This window comes from Topomyia yanbarensis, chromosome 1 (assembly GCF_030247195.1).
Source record: "Topomyia yanbarensis strain Yona2022 chromosome 1, ASM3024719v1, whole genome shotgun sequence".
Taxonomy (NCBI): domain Eukaryota; kingdom Metazoa; phylum Arthropoda; class Insecta; order Diptera; family Culicidae; genus Topomyia; species Topomyia yanbarensis.
Genome location: NC_080670.1, coordinates 128,505,979 through 128,533,072, shown reverse-complemented (window position 1 = coordinate 128,533,072; position 27,094 = coordinate 128,505,979). Strand labels below are relative to the sequence as shown.

Genomic DNA, 27,094 nt, shown 5'->3' with positions numbered 1-27,094 from the left:
TGCTATTGAATTTTGGATCGATCGGAATTCTGGTTCCGGAATTACGGGTTTCACAGTGCGGCCACACAGAAATTTCGCATAAAAACTATAGGAAAAATTAAAAATAGAATTTTTATTTTTGATGCTAAATGTATTCAAGGTGCATAAAACGTCGAGATTTGATGCAAACACGAAAAAAATTTGACGAAGATTCACGTTTTTGGATTTTGCACATTTTTGCCTTTCTCATATAGAAAGGTTATGCAATCACTCTGAAAAACGTCAACCTAATCCCGGCCCGGAGGGCCGAGTATCATATCCCATTCGACTCAGTTCGTCGAGATCGGAAAAAGTCTGTATGTGTGTGTGTATGTGTGTGTGTATGTGTGTATATGTGTGTGTGTGTATGTGTGTGTATGTGTGTGTGTATGTATGTGCGTATGTGTCAAATAATGTCACTCATTTTTCTCAGAGATGGCTGGACCGATTTGCCCAAACTTAGTCTCAAATGAAAGGTGCAACCTTCCCATCGGCTGCTATTGAATTTTGGATCGATCGGAATTCTGGTTCCGGAATTACGCGTTTCAGAGTGCGGCCACACAGAAATTTCGCATAAAAACTATAGGAAAAATTAAAAATAGAATTTTTATTTTTGATGCTAAATGTATTCAAGGTGCATAAAACGTCGAGATTTGATGCAAACACGAAAAAAATTTGACGAAGATTCACGTTTTTGGATTTTGCACATTTTTGCCTTTCTCATATAGAAAGGTTATGCAATCACTCTGAAAAACGTCAACCTAATCCCGGCCCGGAGGGCCGAGTGTCATATCCCATTCGACTCAGTTCGTCGAGATCGGAAAAAGTCTGTATGTGTGTGTGTATGTGTGTATGTATGTGTGTGTGTATGTGTGTGTGTGTATGTATGTGCGTATGTGTCAAATAATGTCACTCATTTTTTTTCTCAGAGATGGCTGGACCGATTTGCCCAAACTTAGTCTCAAATGAAAGGTGCAACCTTCCCATCGGCTGCTATTGAATTTTGGATCGATCGGAATTCTGGTTCCCGAATTACGGGTTTCAGAGTGCGGCCACACAGAAATTTCGCATAAAAACTATAGGAAAAATTAAAAATAGAATTTTTATTTTTGATGCTAAATGTATTCAAGGTGCATAAAACGTCGAGATTTGATGCAAACACGAAAAAAATTTGACGAAGATTCACGTTTTTGGATTTTGCACATTTTTGCCTTTCTCATATAGAAAGGTTATGCAATCACTCTGAAAAACGTCAAGCTAATCCCGGCCCGGAGGGCCGAGTGTCATATCCCATTCGACTCAGTTCGTCGAGATCGGAAAAAGTCTGTATGTGTGTGTGTATGTGTGTATGTATGTGTGTGTGTATGTGTGTGTGTGTATGTATGTGCGTATGTGTCAAATAATGTCACTCATTTTTCTCAGAGATGGCTGGACCGATTTGCCCAAACTTAGTCTCAAATGAAAGGTGCAACCTTCCCATCGGCTGCTATTGAATTTTGGATCGATCGGAATTCTGGTTCCGGAATTACGGGTTTCAGAGTGCGGCCACACAGAAATTTCGCATAAAAATTATAGGAAAAATTAAAAATAGAATTTTTATTTTTGATGCTAAATGTATTCAAGGTGCATAAAACGTCGAGATTTGATGCAAACACGAAAAAAATTTGACGAAGATTCACGTTTTTGGATTTTGCACATTTTTGCCTTTCTCATATAGAAAGGTTATGCAATCACTCTGAAAAACGTCAACCTAATCCCGGCCCGGAGGGCCGAGTGTCATATCCCATTCGACTCAGTTCGTCGAGATCGGAAAAAGTCTGTATGTGTGTGTGTATGTGTGTATGTATGTGTGTGTGTATGTGTGTGTGTGTGTATGTATGTGCGTATGTGTCAAATAATGTCACTCATTTTTCTCAGAGATGGCTGGACCGATTTGCCCAAACTTAGTCTCAAATGAAAGGTGCAACCTTCCCATCGGCTGCTATTGAATTTTGGATCGATCGGAATTCTGGTTCCGGAATTACGGGTTTCAGAGTGCGGCCACACAGAAATTTCGCATAAAAACTATAGGAAAAATTAAAAATAGAATTTTTATTTTTGATGCTAAATGTATTCAAGGTGCATAAAACGTCGAGATTTGATGCAAACACGAAAAAAATTTGACGAAGATTCACGTTTTTGGATTTTGCACATTTTTGCCTTTCTCATATAGAAAGGTTATGCAATCACTCTGAAAAACGTCAACCTAATCCCGGCCCGGAGGGCCGAGTGTCATATCCCATTCGACTCAGTTCGTCGAGATCGGAAAAAGTCTGTATGTGTGTGTATGTGTGTATGTATGTGTGTGTGTATGTGTGTGTGTATGTATGTGCGTATGTGTCAAATAATGTCACTCATTTTTCTCAGAGATGGCTGGACCGATTTGCCCAAACTTAGTCTCAAATGAAAGGTGCAACCTTCCCATCGGCTGCTATTGAATTTTGGATCGATCGGAATTCTGGTTCCGGAATTACGGGTTTCAGAGTGCGGCCACACAGAAATTTCGCATAAAAACTGTAGGAAAAATTAAAAATAGAATTTTTATTTTTGATGCTAAATGTATTCAAGGTGCATAAAACGTCGAGAATTGATGCAAACACGAAAAAAATTTGACGAAGATTCACGTTTTTGGATTTTGCACATTTTTGCCTTTCTCATATAGAAAGGTTATGCAATCACTCTGAAAAACGTCAACCTAATCAACCTAAAATTTTTTTTTCAACTCGCATAAGGTTTCTGGATTTTAACAGGGGCGTAGTTGATGGTTTACGGAGAGGGGTTACACCCCCCCCCCCCTCTACTGTTCACTCCCCTCCTTTAAAAATCTCCTTAAATCACCGCTCAGACCACCACCTCATACCCCTCCCTTTCAACCCCATCATCTTTAAACCACTATATTACAAAGCATACCAATTTAAGCTGGGGAGTCGTTCATTCATGGGACTTTCGCCCTCCTCACATACCCATCCCCGCATGACAAAATGAGTTAGCAAGCAGATAACATTGATCTAATGCTGATTAGGCTAATGGAGTATGATATTTTTTTGTTTCAAGTGTTTCACCGTCGACACGTAGCTCATCAAGTTCGTGGCTGGCATGCCATTGTGTATAAGTGCAAAGTGTACTAAGAATGTAATGGACATTTCCACGATTATGTTGAACATAAAAAGCCTCCGTGCCATAGTTTAGAGAAATGAGAAAGGCACAATTGCACCGCTAGGTGGATTAAAACAGGTTTTTAATTACATGTCACATGTTAGTGGGGGAAGGGAAAGCCGTATTTAGGGGCGGCTTGCTCCCCTCTTATGTAAGTAAAGGAAAAAGGTAGGAAGTGGGATACATATTGTGTAATTGACATCGTCGTTTGCCGATTGATCATTGTGGCGGATATGCACACTTTGTTGTAGTGTTGTATTCGCAGGGGCGAGGGGAGGGTCGATATTTCGGATAATTATTGGCACTCTGATGCTGTTATGATGTTCTCTATATCATCTGTACGTGAGGTATGTCATGATGTTCTGGATAGACGGTTATCATGAAGGGTATGCACCGAAGACTCGTGAAGCAATGCCATATTGTAGATACAGGGATAGGTTGGTGAGATTCTACTGTGAATGAGAGAGGGGAACATGCATTAAACTTGGGCATCAATAGTTTTCAAAAAGATATAGATAAGAAAAATATAGGGGTGGTCACGGCTTGCCAGGACGTCCCGAACTGGCACATAGGGTGATCTACCTCGGGCCCGAAGGGAATCTATTAGTTGGGACCTGGCAACACAGTACTCTGCGCACAGCCAAACAACATGCTCGATGTCGTGATAGCCGTTCTCACAAACACAATGATTACTTTCAGCAAGCCCTATACGACGGAGATGCGCGTCAAACGAGTAATGGTTGGACATGAGCCTTGACATCGTACGAATAAAGTCCCGGTTCACATCCAACCCCTTAAACCAAGCATTCGTTGATACCTTCGGGATAATGGAATGTAGCCACCGTCCCAGATGCCCATTGCTCCATGAGGTTTGCCAATTATCGAGCGTCCTCTGACGAGAGATACTGAAAAATTCATTGAAGCAAATTGGTCTTTCGTAAGTGTCGCCTTCTAATGCGCCCACCTTGGCTAAAGAGTCCGCTTTCTCATTACCCGCAATAGAACAATGTGACGGGACCCAAATCAAGGTAATCTGGTAAGATTTTTCAGATAAAGCACTCAGATATTCCCGTATTTTCTCCAGGAAATACGGTGAGTGCTTTCCAGGCTTCGCCGCACGGATGGCCTCAATGGAGCTGAGACTATCCGAAACGATGAAGTAATGGTCTGAGGGCAGGGTGTCAATGATCCCGAGAGTATACTGAATGGCAGCTAATTCTGCGACGTAAATTGAAGCAGGATCATTGAGTTTGAATGAGGCAGCAAGATTTTCGTTGAAGATACCGAAGCCTGTGGACCCGTCGAGAATTAATCCGTCAGTGTAGAACATTTTGGCGCAGTCGACTTGATGGTATTTGTTATAGAAAATATTTGGGACCACTTGTGGGCGAATATGATCCGGAATTCCACAAATCTCTTCCTTCATGGATGTATCGAAAAATACAGTTGGATCAGAAGTATCTAAGAGATGAGCACGGTTGACGTTATACGTAGATGTATTGATGTTCTGTGCCATCTAATCGAAGTACAAGGACATGAATCGGGTCTGAGAATTAAGCTCGACAAGCCTTTCGCAATTTGCAATCACCAATGGGTTCAGAATATCGCATCGAATGAGCAATCGATATGAGAGGTCCCAGAATCGATTTTTCAGCGGATGAACGCCCGCCAGCACTTCGAGGCTCATCGTATGGGTCGAGTGCATGCAACCCAAGGCAATACGCAAGCAACGATACTGGATTCGCTCTAGTTTGATGAAGTATATGTTCGCAGCGGAGCGAAAGCAGAAACATCCGTACCCCAAAACTGATAATATCGTTGTTTGGTACAGCCTGATTAGGTCTCCTGGATGGGCACCCCACCATGTTCCAGTTATTGTACGGAAAAAGTTGATCCTTTGTTGGTACTTCTGTTTCAGATACCTAATGTGACATCCCCAGGTAGCTTTAGAGTCGAACCATACCCCGAGATATTTGAATGTTGAAGCCTGAGCAATAGTTTGATCCATTAATTGAAGCTGTAGTTGCGCTGGTCCACGCTTTCTAGAAAATACGACTAGCTCAGTTTTCTCCGTGGAGAACTCGATTCCCAGCTGGAGAGCCCAAGCAGACAAATTGTCTAAGGTATCTTGCAGTGGTCGTTGCAAGTCGACGGCTTTAGGACCTGTAATGGAGACCACACCGTCATCTGCAAGCTGCCTTAGCGTGCAGGAATTGACAAGACATTCGTCAATGTCATTCACGTAAAAATTGTAGAGGAGAGGGCTTAGACATGAGCCCTGGGGTAGGCCCATGTAGCTAAATCGTGATGTCGATAAATCCATCCAATGCCATGCGAGAAATGCATTTGTTTTTCAGACAACAGGTTTAGCAAAAAGTTATTTAAAATTGGCGAAAGACCATGCTGGTGCAACTTCTCATAAACAATGTTGATAGAAACTGAATCGAAAGCCACCTTAATATCCAAGAATACTGATGCCATCTGCTCTTTGTTAGCATATGCCATTTGAACTTCTGTTGAGAGCAACGCAAGGCAATCGTTCGTCCCTTTGCCTTTGCGGAAGCCAAATTGTGTATCTGACAGTAAGCCATTTGTTTCGACCCAATTATCGAGGCGAAACAAGATCATTTTTTCGAATAACTTCCGGATACAGGACAGCATTGCAATCGGACGATACGAGTTGTGGTCGGAGGCTGGTTTTCCTGTTTTTTTGGATGGCGATGACCCTCACCTGTCTCCAGTCATGTGGGACAATGTTACCCTCAAGAAACCTATTAAATAAATTCAACAAGCGTCTTTTGGCAGAGTCTGGCAGATTCTTCAACAAGTTGAATTTGATTCTATCTGGCCCCGGGGCTTTATTGTTACATGATAAGAGAGCAAGTGAGAACTACACCATCGTAAACGGTGTTTCGTTCGCGGTATTGTAAGGCGACGCGGCGTGGTAGATTTTCTGTGCCGGGGCGGAATCCGGACAAACCTTCTTGGTGAATATCTAACGGTTTGAATATTCCACGCTCTCGTTAGTACTGTTTCGGTTTCGCATACGTCGGGCCGTGCCCCAAAGAGTGCTCATCGATGTTTCTCTTGTTAACCCGTCGACAAATCGGCGCCAGTAACTGCGTTTCTTAGCTTTCATTAAATTTTTCATTCGCTTTTCTAATATCGCGTACACTCGATAACTAGCAACTAACCCGTCGTTCCGGAAGGTTTTATACGCGGCAGCTTTCTCCGCGTACACGTCTGAGCACTCTTTGTCCCACCACGGGTTGGGAGAACGTTTTTGGGTGTTTACGTCGGGTACTCGTTTCGTCTGAGTTTGAATCGCGGTATCGAGAATCGAGTTGGACAAAACTTATATTCTTCCTCCGGGGGAAGTACCTGTGTTGAATCGATAGTTTTGGATATCTCAGCAGCGTAGCTCTTCCAATCAATGTTGCGTGTGAGATCATAGGGAACATTGATTGGTGCCGATGGTCTTGAATCAGTGGTGATTGCAATTACAATTGGTAAGTGGTCACTACCGTGGGGATCAGATATTACCTTCCATTTGCAATCTAACCGTAGTGATGTCGAGCATAAAGATATGTCCAGTGCACTTGCTTGCGCTGGTGGTCTAGGAATCCGTGTCATTTCCCCTGTGTTCAGAATTGTCATATTGAAGTTGTCACAAAGGTCATGAATTGTCGAAGATCGGTTATCGTCGTATAGACAGCCCCACCCCGTACCGTGAGAGTTAAAGTCTCCAAGAAGCAGGCGGAGCGGGGGAAGATGTTCAATCACGTTGGAGAATCTTCGATATCCCATCATGGCCCTAGGAGGAATGTAAATAGAAGCAATGCAAAGATCTTTGCCTTTGATTGTTGTTTGACAAGCGACAACTTCAATGCCTGGCGTCGAAGGGAGGTTGATTCGATTGAAGGAGTAGCACTATTTGATCCCTAAAAGTACCCCTCCATATGAGTCTTCTCGATCCAAGCGGATAATGTTAAAATCGTGGAAGTTGAGGTTTATATTAGAAGTTAGCCATGTTTCACATAGGGAAAATGCATCACAATGATTGTAATTTAGCAAGTGTTTTAATGAATCAATTTTGGGGATAATACTTCTGCAGTTCCACTGTAAAACAGTGAGCAGATCCCTGATTCCGTCTAATAAGTTAGCCATCGAAGGATACGATCGCTGTAAGGAGGGGCCATTGTTCAGTCAACTGTTTTAAAAATGTTCTTACTGTTGGTAGAATAGCAACCAGCAAGCTTTTCAGAGGATCGGTAATGTTGAAAGCTGTGAATATCCAGTCCACAATGTCAGAAAATTTAAGGAATCCCGTTTTAGGTTGAGTTGCTGACTGTAAAATTGGAGCACTTGGGATTTTTGGTGCCTCGGGGAGTGCGGGGAACTCCTGGTTGTATCTCAATTTCTCAAAACCTGCAGGTATTATCTTCGGATTTGTACCAGCACTTCCAGTTGATGAATTATTTTTATTTTGTACCCTTGTTTGGGACAACCTAGGACCCTTACGAGGAAGTTCAGGTGAGTTTTGATTAGGTCTTTTCCTAGAGTTTCCAAGCGGAACCAAAGAATGCCCCTCGCAAGGGTCGTTAGAGGCGTTATCGTCAGTTGGCAAGAGAGCGAATGGGCTTTCGGAGATAAGTGGAACAGCTCTTTTAAGCATTTCTGCGTAAGAGCGTCTGGAGCGATCTTTGGCGGATCGCTTCAGTTTATCCGCGCGAAGTTTGGACGTTGGGCATGTCAAAAGTGTAATGTAGACGCGATACTCCAGCGTAAAGAGGCGATTGCTAACGATATCATTGGCCTGTTTCAAGTCAGTAACGACTACGCGCAGTTTATCTGACTGAACCTTTTTAATCTCGGTTACGACCGAGTAACGTTTTGTCAGCTCCCGTGCAACAGTTATGCTGTTTAACGGTTTATTTTTGGGTCGAAAGTATACCACCCAAGGACCAGCGGATCCATCCTGGTAAACCTTGACTCGGGGGGGGGGGGGGGGAGGCTGTGAGACATTGGGGGAAAGTGGGGGAAGCGGATCGACCATAACATTATCTGTCTCCGAATCAGATATACGTTCCTCTTCCCCATAAGATTCGTATTCGGAGGGTGATCCTTCTGTTTGTTTCATTTTGTTGCGGGAGCAACACGCTCGATCACACTGTTTAACTTAAATCAAAAAATAAAAAATCAAAAGCAATAAAAAGAAAAAAATCGATAAGAAAAGTAAAAAACGAAACACTTCACCAGTTGGTTCCTGACGAGCTGGTAGGTGAATTGATCCTTCGTTTGTTTTATCCGTCACCCGCGTGACCTTCACACAGTAGAGAGCTGATATAGCTCGTCTAAACAAAGCCGTCTTTCAGGCAAGAAAACTGTTTAGTAACGCACTTCACTGCACTACCTTCACCGATATCGCAGGTAATAATTATCACTCGCGGGACTGTTAGTAATGCTTTACTGCAGCCTCTGCCACAGCAAGCACCTTCGTACTACCGAAAAAACTAAACCATACCGGAGAGAACAAAAAGCACTTGTTTCTCGGTACAACGTTCGGTTACGAATGATATTATATTATATTATAGGGGAGCTTGGGTTGCTTATCTATCCTTCCGGCCATCATATCGTATAGTAGATATACTTAATATGTGTATCTACAAATGCGATATGATACCTGGTGCAGAAAGTGCACTTATTACCAGGCAATCTTCTTTCATTTGATTGTCTGCTCAGAAAATCATTTTCCGTACCCAAATATCACATGTGACGCCAGTGATAAATGGAGAAAATCACGAGGATGGTGGAAGAGCAGTGGGTACAAGGCCAAGTGCTTCCTGGCTGGTACCAAAATGATAAGCAAAGTGAAAGTAAGGGTTATGTTCGGGGTCTGGAAGGAGAGCATTTCGTATTTATTTTCATTTTTTTGTTTTGTCTATTCATTTGTTTCTCTTGCTACAATATATGCAACTCAGTGCAAGAGAACGTGACGGCCAAGGAAACGGAAAGCCAATAGCCCAAACAGATCAGGAACAGGAAGGAGCACTACGAACAAGGAAACAAACAACAGATGAGAAATTGTTTACTTATTTATTATAACTACGATACTAATCACAATTATTTTGCATTTATTTTGCTTTTCTTGTTTCGTTTCAGCAAACCAAAATCTATACGGACTAGCACATACGAACGGGAGCACGTCGTTTGGCATAAGTTCGCTTGGCATAAGTTCATTTGGCATAAGTTCATTTGGCATAATCGTAGGTGACACATACGGTCGTTTGGCATAATGTTCATTTGGCATAATGGTCGTTTGGCATAATGGTCATTTGTCATAATGGTCGTTTGGCATAATTTTAAAAATACATTGAATTTTCTGTTACTAGTCGTTGACGCCTAATGTGGCTGCGCCACATCGCTTTAGGCCGGGTGCCATCGCTCCGCTCCGTCGGACTTGAACTAGTTGATAGCCGCTATGTTTGAATAATCCGGGCAAACCAGTGGATCACATGCGAGGATGGTGGAAGAGCAGTGGGTACAAGGCCAAGTGCTTCCTGGCTGGTACCAAAATGATAAGCAAAGTGAAAGTAAGGGTTATGTTCGGGGTCTGGAAGGAGAGCATTTCGTATTTATTTTCATTTTTTTGTTTTGTCTATTCATTTGTTTCTCTTGCTACAATATATGCAACTCAGTGCAAGAGAACGTGACGGCCAAGGAAACGGAAAGCCAATAGCCCAAACAGATCAGGAACAGGAAGGAACACTACGAACAAGGAAACAAACAACAGATGAGAAATTGTTTACTTATTTATTATAACTACGATACTAATCACAATTATTTTGCATTTATTTTGCTTTTCTTGTTTCGTTTCAGCAAACCAAAATCTATACGGACTAGCACATACGAACGGGAGCACGTCGTTTGGCATAAGTTCGCTTGGCATAAGTTCATTTGGCATAAGTTCATTTGGCATAATCGTAGGTGACACATACGGTCGTTTGGCATAATGTTCATTTGGCATAATGGTCATTTGGCATAATGGTCGTTTGGCATAATGGTCATTTGTCATAATGGTCGTTTGGCATAATTTTAAAAATACATTGAATTTTCTGTTACTAGTCGTTGACGCCTAATGTGGCTGCGCCACATCGCTTTAGGCCGGGTGCCATCGCTCCGCTCCGTCGGACTTGAACTAGTTGATAGCCCCTATGTTTGAATAATCCGGGCAAACGAGTGGATCACATGTTTGCTCGCGAGGGGCCGCTGACGCACCATCGGAACGTGGCGGATCCCGCTTCGGATCCTTGGTCCCAGTTATGCGATGATACCAAGGGTTAATTGGTATATAGGTTCAAATAACTGCTCATATTTGAAAGAAGAATCAATCCTTATGTTTAAGTAAACCGGACAAACGAGTAAATCAACACTTTGCTAGCGAACTTATTAAACATACAGATTAAAAGAGCTGCCCATTTTTTAAATGGGATGTGGCGTAGCCACATTAGGCGTCAACGACTACTAACAGAAAATTCAATGTATTTTTTAAATTATGCCAAACGACCATTATGCCAATTGACCATTATGCCAAATGATCATTATGCCAAATGACCATTATGCCAAATGACCGTATGTGTCACCTACTGTTAAGCCAAATGAACATTATGCCAAATGAACTTATGCCAAATGAACTTATGCCAAATGAACTTATGCCAAATGAACTTATGCCAAACGACGTGCTCCCCATACGAACAGTTAGGCTTTGTTGGTTCTCATCTTGACAGAGTCTAGATGGGCGGATGAATGTCTGCCAGGGTGTGGGCTGAGAAATGACAATGACACTGTACGAGATGGCGCTGGGGCAGTGGCCGTTGAATGGACCATTCTCATTAGGAAGTCTTCTTGGCGGGTTGGTAGATATGTGCTCCTACTTGCAAGTTGATCAATTCGCTTGGGTGGGGGACATGTGGATCCTACTAATTGTCGCACTTGTGATCGTGAGTATGAGGCTAGTTCTGGAAAGGAGTGCAGGACTGGCACCTAAGAGATAGTTAATTATTCAGGATTTGTTCTTATAATTATTAAACTCAACCAAGCACACCGGCTCTCAGAAATGATAAGCAACCCTTTCGGGTCGGTGGGGTCTATTCGAGTCGAACCAGGCGGACATTCGGTTCGAGCAAACTTTATGGGGAATAGCGGATAAATATTTCTTATGCCTTTATTGGCAGAGATTCTTTTTGCGAGATCCTAAAATACCTTCAATGGTATAGCTACCTAGGATAATAATAATTAAAATTAAGGGTTTGCCTGGTCCATAATGTAATGAATACGTATATTGACTAGAACAGGGATAATCGAGTTATGTTATAAGATAGAGAAGAGACAGCACAGTTGTAGGAAAAGTATTCGCGAGTAAGGACTTATACTGCTAGTATGTTTACCATTTCAATTAATAGTTGATTGATCCGCTTCGGACCTAGGAGACAAAAAGGAGATGACACGACGTTACACGCTCTAAACTTGTGCCAAATAGTTTGTATGTATGTATGAATGTAAGCCCGTATGTATGCCTGTATGCATGAATGTGTATAGGAGCAATGTATCCCTGAGCAACATGGAAGGACAGCCTGTTAGCCGCCAAAACGCTCATGTGAAGCAGGGTGCGCGGTCGTAGATGTGACCATGAAGCACAGCACATACTGTCAAGTACAACGGTGAGACGGTAAGTGTACAGTTTATGCACATAGGTTGCAGAAATAGGTTGTTGAGACACTGCGCACTGATAAATAACAAATAACAATAATAACAATATTACATTATATTATAATATATTTTATTACATTATATTATATCATGTTATATTAGGTGAGTACTCCTATAGTTGAGGTGTTCCAATAGTTACAGTAGTGAACTAATAGTACACCTCAACTATAGGAGCATCCACCCTATCAGGGACAACCATCAGTTCTGACCATTCATTGTAATACTACTTCTAATACATTTTTCATCAACAGGTGCATACACAATAAAAGGCTTACACCAGAGGAAAATGATAAACTAGATGATTTGAATAAAAACCTTCTAAAACGAAAAGCTCAGTTGCATGAAATCGAGCAAGGGTTGCCACAGAAAAATAGCCTCTATCTGAATATTATACTTGGAAATGTGAATGTATCAATTTTGAATAGAAGTGATAAAGTTCGTTATAAGGATGATTACGAGAAGTTCAAGTTGATCCTGAACGTGATCGGTTTGTTGATGTCATTTTTGAACATTATTGTGAATTACAGGTAATATACATATTCTTGCATTTATAGTAACGTATCAAATTTGTTGGTTTTTCAGAGCGTTGGAACTTGCATTTATTTTTCTTCTCGTGTGGTATTACTGTACCTTAACTATCAGAGAGTCTATTTTGAAGGTGAGTAGCTAAAGTATTTTTGAATCTGTCTATGTCTTGGCGTACCGTCATCTGGGGTGAATTTACGTTACGGGGTCTACTTTACGCCAAAATGAAGAATAATATTTGAGCTTCCAGTTCAAATTTAACGTTATATTTTGACGAAAACAAAACATAGTATTGTTCGCTGGTATAACACAAATATAAAAATTGTATCTATATATGTAGGTTTAAGAGAATGCTTGCAAGTAATCTTAGTAGGCGATTGTCATAATTTTTGCTTGTTGCTTTAACATAATTACTAGTCTCCAGTGGCGTCTCGTCCACCTGTTTAACCTGTGCAGTGCATGGGTTGTGGTTTTCAAATGCAATAAAATGCATCAAAACAATAAATGTAATGCATCGAAACAGATTGGAACGATTGTATTTCGTCGCTGTTGTGCTATCTTATGACAAACGCCATTTTGGGGTAAACTGAGTTATGCAACATTACTTGTCTGAAAAAAATCTCTACAAAGTAGCGTTTTCAGAATTTTGACATTCTGCTTGGGTACTAAGATATAGTGAGAAACGTACTGAGAAACTCTATGATTTTTGTTTAAAATGACTGTGATTGGGGTTTGGCGCAAGCTATCTTGATGTATAGGATGTTTTTCTATGTAAAACTGTCTGAGAAACAGAATGGCATAATCAATTTCAAAACAAAAACACACGAATTGTGAAAAAGATGCAGTTTAATTTTACAACTGAAAATATAGCATATTTGGCAACACTGTAACCTTAAATAACTAGCTTTTTCTAAATTCCCTGACACATTTCCTTCAAAATGCATCTTACCGATTGTTCATAGACCAAATGAAGCCAAGCCAAGATATGAATAAAAGTTAATAATTGATGATTTTTTTCTATGGAAAATTTGCCATGCACGATTATGACACGCCATACAAATGTTGTCATCAATACACACCTATGACACGTGTGAGTGCGACTTTTGTTTACATTTTCAGTAACAACTCGCAACATAGTCAACCGATCTTCGTAATATTTGAGAGATTAATACCGAATAGATAGAAGCATCAATTGTCTTCTATGAAGTGTTTCTATCATTTATAAGCTTGAAGATATTCAATTTCAAACTTTAAAAATCGTTTTTCTAGAAATGTGCTAAATGGCGCTTGTCATAAGATAGCACAATAGCGACGATTTGCTAACAAAATTTATACGATTTTATGAATAAAATAATAAGTACATTAAAACAGAAATCAGTGTTTTGAGCATCCTAGCAATATATTTTTGCGAACACCCTGTAACGGTTGTATACCATTCCCCCGAAAGCCATTTCCCAGAAAGCCATTCCCCAGAATTGCATATCCCAGAATGTGCCATTCCCCAGAAAAACATTTCCCAGACTGTACCATTCCCTAGAAAGCCATTATCCAGAATGACCCATTCCCCAGAAAGTCATTTCCCAGAATACCTCATTCCCCAGAAAAGTATGTTTTTATTATTGTTATCCACTTGTATAACCGGTTTACTCGAACATGGGAATTGATTCCTTTTTTCAAACTTGAGAAGTTCTTTGAAATTGTATGCCAAATAATTCTTGCACGCAAACTAGTGATCTTTTCGTTTGCCCGGTTTATTCAGACGTAGGTGTTGATTCCTTCTTTCGAGCTTTCTTAAAATGCATATCAAAATCGAAATGAATGCACATCCATGCACAATGATATTATTTGGTGGGTATTTAGATAATTTATCTTTCTTTTGCTATAGAAATGTTTCGTACGCAAATTTACGATTAGCTCGGTTTACTCAAACATGTGGCACTAGATACATTCGAAAGCATTTCCATAGCTTATACCATAATACTCCACAACAAACAACAATTCATCTCCAGCGTTAGCGGTCATTTTGAATTGAAAATATTTTTAACTGGGACTGTTATCACATTTGCGATTATGGTCCCACTAATATATGCGCAAGTATAAGGGGGATGTATTTCCTGATTGTACATCATATTATCATGATTTAATCTGATCTACAATATTCCGCCACGGCACTCGGTCAGTTGCTGCATGTCTCCAACCTCTCAGGTGCCCGATACTCGCCAGGTTCTGCTCTACTTGGTCCAGCCACCGGGAACGCTGCGCTCCTCTCCGTCTTGTACCTGCAGGGTTGGAGGTGAAAACCAACTTGTTGGAGTTGTTGTCCGGCATCCTCATAGCATGCCCCGCCCACCGTACCCTTCCAGCTTGAGCTACTTTCCGGATACTTGACTCACTATAGAGTCGCGCAAGTTCGTGGTTGTATAAGTATAAGGGGGATAGACTAGTAAAAAATGTTCTTGGGCCAGAGAGTTTCAGCAATGTTAGTTATAGGCAAAAGGTCTGGATTGGGGAGAAACCGAAAACCGGAAGCCGAAACGATGACAAAAAAGGGAACCAATTGTTTCAAGCGGAACACCAACCGCTCCTCTTTGGAATGTTGTGGAGTTCTGAATGAATTATCTGGCGGAATTTTCTTTTCAACCGGGATGGTCAACCACGAACGCCTCCTTGATATAGTCGTCATATAAATACGAACAAAGAAACGCATCAAATAAGAAACTTCTATTGTAGTCACTATCTCGAAAGACTCTAACGACCAATTTCTTCACTGGATGAAAACCGGTTTTTGCAGAAAATCAGTTTTCAGGTTGCTGGTGACCAATTAGTCGAAAACCGGTTTTCATCCAAGTGAAGAAATTGGCCGTGAATAAACATTGCGTAACTTCAAAAGTTTATAAAAACAAATATTCCAATAAATGAAACTCAAAGGAAGGGAAGGAAAACTCTTTTAGAAAATGTAATCAAATGAAAAATAATCAGTACTAACAGTGCAACATAACACTTTAAAAATTGTCCTAGCTTCTAAACAAGATTACCCTGCTTGACACAAAGCCATTTGGCATAATATCGTTTGACATAAGACATTATATGGTATAAGTACCATTTACTTTCGAGTGTATTCAGTGCCACATTTTTGCAATCGGGTGGATCTTACGTACGAAACATTCTAATGCAAAAGTAGGATAAATGCTCTAAAAACCCCCCAAACAATTTGTCAAATATGCATTCATTTCGATTTTAATAAACCAGGCAGACGAAAAGATAAAAAGTTTGTGTGTAAGAGTTATTCGGCACAAATATTTAAAAAACTACTCATGTTTGAAAGAAGGAAACAATTCCTTTGTTGACTAAATTAGGTATGCGAAAAGATAACTGGCTTGTTCGGGAGGAGCCGCCGTTTTCGACGATTCATCCTCAGCAGCTCAACACTGTATCAGTTCCTTGACTTAGGTAATGTACAAAATTTTGCTTTCGCCACATAACCTTACTTACATAACACTGTTTCATTCTTTTGGATCCTAGGAAGGGGGCTACCGCTTTCAATAGTTGTTGCCAAATGGTTCTCAAAAACACACCTGTACTGAATTTTGCGATTTGTCCTAAATGTATGTTTATATTATTAAAACAAATGTAAAAATATTGCTATTGTCTAATGCTGATAGCAGTGTACTCTTCGAGGGAAGCAATATGACCAATATTCTGAAAAAGATTTTTGATTTTCATCAAGATTTTTTCCCACTTCAAAAAACTGTCTGGGAAAAAAGTTATATCTGTGGAACTTTCTGAGTATACACACACACATATACAGACTTTTTCCGATCACTAAGACTACATACACACACATACACACACACATACAGACTTTTTCCGATCTCGACGAACTGAGTCGAATGGGATACGACACTCGGCCGACGTTTTTCAGAGTGATTGTATAACCTTTCTATATGAGAAAGGCAAAAATGTGCCAAAATCCAAAAAAATTAATTGTCAAATTTTTTTTCGAGTTTGCATCATCTCGACGTTTCATGCACCTTGAACACATTTAGCATCAAAAATAAAAATTCTATTTTTAATTTTTCCTATAGTTTATATGAGAAATTTCTGTGTGGCCGCACTCTGAAACCCGTAATTCCGGAACCAGAATTCCGATCGATCCAAAATTCAATAGCAGCCGATGGGAAGGTTGCACCTTTCATTTGAGACTAAGTTTGGGCAAATCGGTCCAGCCATCTCTGAGAAAAATGAGTGACATTATTTGTTTCATTCTGGATATAGTTCTTTCTGGGGAGATCAATTCGGTATTTTAGTTTGTTAAAAAAAATTAAAATAAAGAATTTGCTGACTTAAAAAAAAATAAAATAAAGAATTTGCTGACTTTTCCCAAAAAACCATTCCAGTTTTTGGGGAAAGTCAGCAAATTCTTTATTTTAATTTGGAATAAATAATGTCCTAAATTACGGTTTCAACATAAGGCAAATCATTTCAAATGTGACCGAACTGAAAGCGAAGAATGTCGTTGGATGGAAGAGGGAAAAGATCAAATCAATAAAAAAGTAAAACATTTCTGGGAAATGACTTTCTACTGTATCGATTTTGTTGGCTATTTTCGGCAAATTTGAGACTAAGAGAAACGAAAGCAATGAAATTGAAGGGCGGATAGGTATTCTAGAGCGAATCAGTTATAAACTTAGAACGGAAAACTAGAACTAGGCAGGCTCATATGGGCATGATCGAAAGGAAATGTGAAGAATTCTTTGCCTTCTGCAGAGTAGGAGTTGGGCGTTGCACCCAAGTTTACCGCATGGTCTATGGTAGAACATAACTCATCATCATGTTTTACCGCCGATGCCGGCGCTATTTAGAGTATGAACTTTAAATTGATTCAAAATTTTTTTTCGATTTTCGGGCTTAGCACAATATATATTTATTTAACCTCTTTGGGAAAATTTAGTTTTCCCCACGCAATACATTGATGGAAGAATTTAGATATGTTGTCAATAGAGCAATAATTCGTTTGTACATCTATTTTATGGGTCATTTTCTGCTCATTCATTTATTTGGTTTGGCATTTGAGATTTCAAGCACCTATGATGATTTGAACGATTCTCTGAGTCCTGCCACTATCCCATGTAGTATGTGCTATCAAAAACATCGCGAAGCATCAAGTTATAAATGTTCTCTATCTATATAATATACGAAGGGAGTGATAAGAGTTATACAAAATGTATCATCACACTGTTAGGTGGATTAAAAACATTTTTATATGAAAGTTCTCATAACTTCGAAACGAAAAGTAAAACATTTCTGGGAAATGACTTTCTACTGTATCGATTTTGTTGGCTATTTTCGGCAAATTTGAGACTAAGAGAAACGAAAGCAATGAAATTGAAAGGCGGATAGGTATTCTAGAGCGAATCAGTTATAAACTTAGAACGGAAAACTAGAACTAGGCAGGCTCATATGGGCATGATCGAAAGGAAATGTGAAGAATTCTTTGCCTTCTGCAGAGTAGGAGTTGGGCGTTGCACCCAAGTTTACCGCATGGTCTATGGTAGAACATAACTCATCATCATGTTTTACCGCCGATGCCGGCGCTATTTAGAGTATGAACTTTAAATTGATTCAAATTTTTTTTTCGATTTTCGTGCTTAGCACAACATATATTTATTTAACCTCTTTGGGAAAATTTAGTTTTCCCCACGCAATACATTGATGGAAGAATTTAGATATGTTGTCAATAGAGCAACAATTCGTTTGTACGTCTATTTTATGGGTCATTTTCTGCTTATTCATTTATTTGGTTTGGCATTTGAGATTTCAAGCACCTATGATGATTTGAACGATTCTCTGAGTCCTGCCACTATCCCATGTAGTATGTGCTATCAAAAACATCGCGAAGCATCAAGTTATAAATGTTCTCTATCTATATAATATACGAAGGGAGTGATAAGAGTTATACAAAATGTATCATCACACTGTTAGGTGGATTAAAAACATTTTTATATGAAAGTTCTCATAACTTCGAAACGAAAAAAGTTTAGTAGTCAGTTAACGTTTTAAAGCAAATTATGCGCCCTAAAATAATCTTCAAGTCCAAAGGGTACTTCAGTGTAAAATAAAAATTACAAAAGTTTTAGAAACAAAACCGTTTTTTAACCCTTCGGAAGTCGCGCAAGTGGCCCAATGAACGAGCAGCCGCTGGTACGCCAACACAGTTTTGCTAGCTTTGTTAGCTGGCGGAAGGTTACAGAACACCCTGAAGCTTACATTTGGTTTTCTCATGCAATGAAAATTACAAAAGCTAGAGCTTGCTTCAGCAAACTTGTTTAAAATGTGTTTCTTTACAACTTCTACATCGAACACTAAAGTTCTATCTTGAACCGTTAAAAAGTTCTATTTTAAAAATTGCTAAAATTAGAATCACCCTAACATCTGTTTAAACAAAAACCTGTTTTAATCCACCTTAGTACACTTTGCACTTATACACAATGGCATGCCAGCCACGAACTTGATGAGCTACGTGTCGACGGTGAAACACTTGAAACAAAAAAATATCATACTTCATTAGCCTAATCAGCATTAGATCAATGTTATCTGCTTGCTAACTCATTTTGTCATGCGAGGGTGGGTATGTGAGGAGGGCGAAAGTCCCATGAACGAACGACTCCCCAGCTTAAATTGGCATGCTTTGTGATATAGTAGTGGTTTAAAGATGATGGGGTTGAAAGGGAGGGGTATGAGGGCTGGATGGGGTGGTGGTCTGAGGGGTGATTTAAGGAGATTTTTAAAGGAGGGGAGTGAACAGTAGAGGGGGGGGGTGTAACGCCTCTCCGTAAAGCATCAACTACGTCCCTGTTAAAATCCAAAAACCTTATGCGAGTTGAAAAAAAATTAGGTTGACGTTTTTCAGAGTGATTGCATAACCTTTTTATATGAGAAAGGCAAAAATGTGCCAAAATCCAAAAAATTGAATTGTCAATTTTTTTTTCGAGTTTGCATCAAATCTCGACGTTTCATGCACCTTGAATACATTTAGCATCAAAAATAAAAATACTATTTTTAATTTTTGCTATAGTTTATATGAGGAATTTCTGTGTGGCCGCACTCTGAAACCCGTAATTCCGGAACCAGAATTCCAATCGATCCAAAATTCAATAGCAGCCGATGGAAAGGTTGCACCTTTCATTTGAGACTAAGTTTGGGCAAATCGGTCCAGCCATCTCTGAGAAAAATGAGTGACATTATTTGACACATACGCACATACATACACACACATACACACACATACATACACACACACCCACACACACACATACAGACTTTTTCCGATCTCGACGAACTGAGTCGAATGGGATATGGCACTCGGCCCTCCGGGCCGGGATTAGGTTGACGTTTTTCAGAGTGATTGCATAACCTTTCTATATGAGAAAGGCAAAAATGTGCCAAAATCCAAAAAATTTAATTGTCAAATTTTTTTTCGAGTTTGCATCAAATCTCGACGTTTCATGCACCTTGAACACATTTAGCATCAAAAATAAAAATTCTATTTTTAATTTTTCCTATAGTTTATATGAGAAATTTCTGTGTGGCCGCACTCTGAAACCCGTAATTCCGGAACCAGGATTCCGATCGACCCAAAATTCAATAGCAGCCGATGGGAAGGTTGCACCTTTCATTTGAGACTACGTTTGGGCAAATCGGTCCAGCCATCTCTGAGAAAAATGAATGACATTATTTGACACATGCGCACATACATACACACACACATACACACATACATACACACACACATATACAGACTTTTTCCGATCACTAAGACTACATACACACACACACATACACACACATACATACACACATACAGACTTTTTCCGATCTCGACGAACTGAGTCGAGTGGGATACGACACTCGGCCCTCCGGGCCGGGATTAGGTTGACGTTTTTCAGAGTGATTGCATAACCTTTCTATATGAGAAAGGCAAAAATGTGCCAAAATCCAAAAAATTTAATTGTCAAATTTTTTTTCGAGTTTGTATCATCTCGACGTTTCATGCACCTTGAACACATTTAGCATCAAAAATAAAAATTCTATTTTTAATTTTTCCTATAGTTTATATGAGAAATTTCTGTGTGGCCGCGCTCTGAAACCCGTAATTCCGGAACCAGAATTCCGATCGATCCAAAATTCAATAGCAGCCGATGGGAAGGTTGCACCTTTCATTTGAGACTAAGTTTGGGCAAATCGGACCAGCCATCTCTGAGAAAAATGAGTGACATTATTTGACACATACGCACACACATACACACACATACAGACTTTTTCCGATCTCGACGAACTGAGTCGAGTGGGATATGACACTCGGCCCTCTGGGCCGGGATTAGGTTGACGTTTTTCAGAGTGATTGCATAACCTTTCTATATGAGAAAGGCAAAAAGAAGGGCATTGCAAAGTACAACAACTTTGCCAAACATGTTGTAAGGCTAAGTCATTTAATTTTAGCAAAAAGTTAAAATTGCTGCTAAATTTACATTCTAGACCACTGTGTTGTGGGAGCATATTGAATGATATTCTACACAGTATTAGAATCTGGACAAACGTCTTCTTTCGATTTCGAATTCTTCTGCATGTGTTCCAAAGAGTACCCAAAGATGTGTCTCTTGACAAGTCATCCACAAAGTGTCTCAAGAAGCTGTTCATTTTAACACGGCGTAAACTGTCAATTTGCTTTGCCAAGTAGTTTATTTTCAAATAACTTACAGGTATCAACTTGGCGTGAATGAAATTCTTTAGAAGCGATTTGTTTAGTTTCATATACATCATGCGGTCTAATTCCAATTTTTATAACGAGACACGATAGCCTTTGAAATACTCTACAACTTCGTAGAACATCAGATTGCACTATCTCTTACCATTGTATAGATAGGCGTATTACCTTGAATAAATTTTGCTCACTGGCGCCATCATGTGGTAGAATTTTGCATTTTTCAAATGAGAGAATAAAGTATTTTTTGCTACTCTACAACTTTGTAGAACATCCAAATGCTCCATCTCTTAGCGTTGTACAGATAGGAGCATTCCCTTTAAATTGCTTGGCTCATTACCGCCACCATGCGGAGAAATCCTGTAACTTTCCAGTGAAACTAAAAAGTCCTTTTATTTCTCTACAACTTTGTGGAACATCATAACTTTATATCTCCCGTCGTTTCAGAGATATGAGTTTTTCCTAACCTTGCCCCACCTTTGCATGTGGGTCAAATATATGAGATAAGCGGAGTACGCCCTTTGCGAATGTTAAGCAGCAGTATCCAACTTTAAACGTTAATAACTCTTTAACGGTTGGTTGGATTGTCTTGCAGTCTTCGACAAACTTGTTCGGCATATCTTCAAAAGCTCAACTTCTTCCTAGGTCCGTGTTCGGAAGTTTACAGCGACCTCTAGGGGCGATAATGTGAACTGTGAGTGTTTCCCCATACATTTTGGCCTAAAATCCCATACAAACTTTAAGCTCGTTGGGGGAGGGGTTAGGGTTAACCAATTTCGCTCAAATTTGGACAGTGTCATTTTTTCATGATTTGGAACGACGCTAGGGGGTGTAGGTTGTGAAATTTTTTTTCATAAAAATCATTGTCACCCTAGTACAGCCATACCCCCAGAAGTAATACCGAGAGGTAGTTCCTGGGAGGAACGATGGCGGAGCCCAATGGAGTTTAGTCGGTATTAATGGCAGCGTCACCATTCGAGCCCGACACGCCCCCAGTGCACCCCGTGTGGTAGATTGGACCCTACCAATAGCACGTGTACTGGGCTAGGACGTAAAGGTCTTCTCCATTGTAAAAAAAGAAGGTAAGAGTGAGCAGCTCGATTCAATAATCGAGTTCACTAGCGCAACTGTTCCTTAAGGGATGTTTGTTTCAGAGTGAAGTAACTAGTGCTCGCAGTTCAGTTCGCTAAAGCTGGCTTAATATACATTCTACAAATCATTGGTTGGCTATAGTTAAGTACCGCGCATCAGCAGTATCGTACGGTTTAGTTGTTAAATTGGATCCGACGTCTTACAGTGCGTTATCAGCGAAATAAAATTAACAAAATCGGCTTGATTGTTGAAATCCCTTCAGAAGTGTACCTACTGATACAGTCTAATCACTCTGAAAGACTGCTGCTACTAATACACCGGCAATTGGAACTGTCATGGACCACCAGGAACGATCGTATGTAAACAAACAGGAAAGTGCAGATATTACCAGTTTGGACGAATTGTGGAAAAAAATTCATACAATGCTTCTTCAATCCAATGCGCGCGTAGAACAAAAACTCGAATGCTGTAAAACCTAAATTGGACAGCGAATCAGTGGTCTGGAGAAGCAAATTTCTGCGATTAAAAAAGATTGTGATATCAACATTAAGCAAGTTTCAGCTGCTGTTGATGTTCTTCGTAGTGACCTGGCTAAAAAACTGAGGATGTATGTCGACTTGAGAAGTCCAACAAGCTCGTGATTTCCAAAATACCGTATGAACCGAACGAGAATCTCAAAGGTATTTTCTGCAATATTGCCGCGCACCTTTCATACGATAAAATGGAACTGCCAAATGTTCATCTACGACGCCTATCACAACCAACTACAGGAAACGAGTCTTCACCTCATATAGTGTGCCAATTTGCCTTCGAGATGAAAGGAACGAGTTCTACAGGAAATATCTCAGGAATACATCACTGACCCTACGCCACGTTGGTTTCGGCAGCGATAATCGCATTTTTATCAACGAGCATCTCACGGCTAATGCTATGTCAGTTCGTGCTGCTGCTGTTAATTTGAGAAAACAAGGATTTGTTCAGAAGGTTATCGTCAGAGACGGCATTATCAGCGTTAAGTACGATGACAAAATTGAGACAGTTCATTCAGTTTTTCAACTAACTTCAAAGTTCAACAAACCTATCCAATAGTTTTATCTTTCCTACCATGAATTTCCATTGCACCTTTCCATGGATTCCTTTGATTCCATCCGCTCCTAAAAGTCAAAGCTGAATACAATACCCGTCCTTGAATTCAACCAATTCCCTTGTTACCATTCCCTACGCTATCCGTGTTATCCCCTCCTAAAAGTTTTGCTGCGGAAGTACTAATAGTGCACGGACCGTGTACTTGTGCCAGTTATTTGAATGCTGTTGTTGTTGATGCTGTTGCTGCTGTTTACTGCCTACCGCTTTCATGCTTTGGTTATAATTTCTTGTTTGCTTTTGAACTGCGATTAATGATAGATAAAATAGGCGAATTAATTAGATGTAAGGTTTGCTTCTCAATTGTTGGTTTTTGTTCATGTGTGAAGGGTTTAGTGATTGGTTCTCGCTTATGGCTATGTGATGACTATAGCTAATATTCGTAGTAGCAATACCTCTTCAAATATGATTGTTCCCAGAGTAGTCTGCAATACCATCTTAAGCGCGGATAATCTTAATATTTCTCACATTAATGTACAGAGCCTTTGTGCGCGAAGGTTGGCAAAGTTGAACGAGCTGAAAGTTTTATTTGAAAATTCTAAAATTGATATTATTTGTATGACTGAATCGTGGCTTGATAACACCATTTGCGATAAGATGATAAGCATTGAAGGCTATAAAATTTTTAGAAACGATCGCAACAGACATGGTGGTGGTATTTGTGTTTACGTGAAGAAGGAAATAACGTGTCGAGTAGTGCGCAAGTCGATGTTACTGACTGATAGTTATGCTCGGGGCAGCACAGAGTTTATTTTGCTTGAAGTACAGTGTGGAAATGATCGTTTTTTTAGGGGTTTACTACAATCCTCCTGATATCGACTGTGCGGAAACTTTATCCAACCATTTTGATGAATTCACAATCAGATATAATGCTACCTTCTTTCTAGGAGATTTTAACACAGACTTACTTAAAACTTCGAGCAAAATTCGTAGATTCCGCGATGCCTGCTTAAACATGTCTTATACGTGCATTAATACTGAACCTACATTTTTACATCAATCTGGATGTTCATTGCTTGACCTACTTATTACTGATAAACCTGACATTGTGTTGAAGTTTCATCAAGTATCGTTGCCGGGTGTCTCAAATCATGATATGATATTCTCTTCACTCAATTTTTCCTCAACAGTTGTACCAGAAATCACTCGATATAGAGACTACATTAACTTTGATCCACGCATCATCCACGACTCCTTCTTCTCTGTTGAATGGAGAAGCTTTTACAGTATTGATGACCCTGATATTCTAACTGACTATTTGAATATTCATCTAAAGCGCATGCATAATGAATGTTTTCCTTTACGAATCTTCAAGCCCAAAAGAAACCCGTGGTTCAACAATGAAATAGCAACGACAATGATCAGCAGATATATTGCATACAGAACGTGGAAGCGAACTAAGGAGGTGCATGATCATTCTCATTACAAACATCTTAGAAACAAAGTTAATGATTTGATTAAAAAGGCAAAAAGTGATTTTGACAGTCTCAAACTGAATGTAAATCTGCCTAGCAAGAAATTATGGAGTAATATTAAAAAACTTGGTGTCACGAAAAATAGATCATCTGATGATAGGTATATTCATTCGGTCGATGATATCAATGACTACTTTTCCTCCAATTTTACAACAGACAGAACATCGATGCCAGACTTTTCGTACCTCACAGAAGGCTTTCGGTTCCAGCCATTTGAGGATTCTGAAATTATTAATGCTATTCATTCAATTAAATCTAATGCGTTAGGGCTTGATGATATACCAATACAGTTTATAAAAATCGTACTGCCATTAGCATTACCATTAATCAAACACCTCTTCAATGCGATTATTAAAACATGTAAATTTCCTTGTGCATGGAAACTCGTTAAAATTATACCAATTAAGAAAAAAGGAAACAGTGAAAGTTTATCTAACCTCCGGCCAATAAGTATACTAAGTGCCCTTTCAAAAGCGTTTGAGAGATTGATAAAGGATCAAATTCACAGGTTCATCACCAGTATGGATTTTTTAAGTCCCTTGCAATCTGGATTTCGTGTAAACCATAGTACCGACACAGCTCTTATGAAAGTACACGACGATATTGCTAAAGGAATTGATAAAGAGGAATGGCTATTCTTCTATTAATAGACTTTGCGAAAGCTTTTGACCGAGTGTCACATGTTAAGCTTTTAAAAAAATTGGTTTTATCTTTTCAGTTTTCTAATATGGCTGCAAGTCTAATTAAATCTTACTTGTTTGCCCGTAGACAAGCAGTTTATTGCAATGAAACCATGTCTTCTTTCCATTGTATCGGGTCCGGTGTTCCTCAAGGATCTGTGTTGGGGCCCCTACTCTTTTCATTGTTTATAAACGATTTGCCCTCAGTACTTAAATATTGCTCGATTCATTTGTTTGCCGATGACGTTCAAATATATTTCTGTGCTGACAATCATACAAATATTGATGATATTTCCAATAAAATTAATAGCGACTTAGAAAGTATTTATATGTGGTCTCAACGAAATTTATTGTTCATAAATCCCTCTAAAACTAAAGCTATATTTTTTAATAGGGTGAACACAACAGTTTATCCAGCATTGTTTCTTGACAATCAGCCAATTGAGTTCGTTGATCGAGTAAATAATCTTGGAATTATTTTCAAAGCTAATCTTGACTGGGACGACCAAATTAGTTCACAATGTGGAAAGATTTACGGTTCCTTAAAGCGACTAAGTTTAGCCACGAAACATCTTTGTATTTCAACAAAACTCAAACTTTTTAAAACACTGATACTTCCTTATTTCATATATGGCGATTTTTTATATTTAAACGCATCAGTTATGTCACTACATAAGCTAAGGGTAGCTTTAAATGCGTGCGTTCGATACGTTCACAATCTTTCCAGATATTCTCGAGTATCCCATCTACATCACCATCTGATTGGATGTCCATTTCATCAATTTTATAATTTACGGTCCAATCTAACTTTATTTCGTATTATCCAAACTAAACAACCTGAATACTTGTTTACAAAATTAAGACCTCTTCGTAATCCTCGCACACTAAATTTTTCATTACCCCTTCATCATATGGCATATTATAACCAATCAATATTTGTAAGAGGTGTTGTTTGTTGGAATAACTTGCCCTTTTCAATCAAAACTTGTAATATAAAAATAGCCTTTAAGCGAGAGTTATTGCGCGAACTCAATAACATGAATTAAAATATTAGCAGTTGAGAGCAAAAATTAGAATTATAGATTAGCATTAGTTTTAAAGTTTCATAACTATCATGAATTCTGATCAAAGCAAAGTATAACATTTAAAAAGGCAGGTGCCTTACGTTATACGGTGGAATAAGCAAATAAATAAATAATAAATAAAGCAAAATATAAGCAAGGAGCTGAAGCAGAGCCTCCTGGTGCTCCGGAAAGCTGTTCGTGTCGCAAGACAGGAACAGCAGGCTTACGCCAAGAGGGTGGAATGTCGGGAGAAGTCCAACAGAGAAACCCAGACAGTGGCCTCCAAGAGGGAGGGAAGAGAGAAGGCCGACTTAGGTACCCAGACAGTGGCCTTCACCTTCTATGGAGCAGCCTTGTCGCTCGAAGCGGCGG

At 39.5% G+C, this 27,094-nt stretch overlaps 1 protein-coding gene across 1 annotated transcript in view; it reads left to right on the top strand.

Annotated features, from left to right (window-relative positions):
• Window positions 1–27,094, top strand: part of LOC131686594 (transmembrane protein 120 homolog) — a 294,184-nt gene that overhangs the window by 204,274 nt on the left and 62,816 nt on the right. Inside the window, exons 3-4 of the mRNA XM_058970564.1 lie at window positions 12,234–12,509; window positions 12,565–12,640. Coding sequence (XP_058826547.1) covers window positions 12,234–12,509; window positions 12,565–12,640 — 352 coding nt within the window. The remainder of the gene's footprint in view (window positions 1–12,233; window positions 12,510–12,564; window positions 12,641–27,094) is intronic.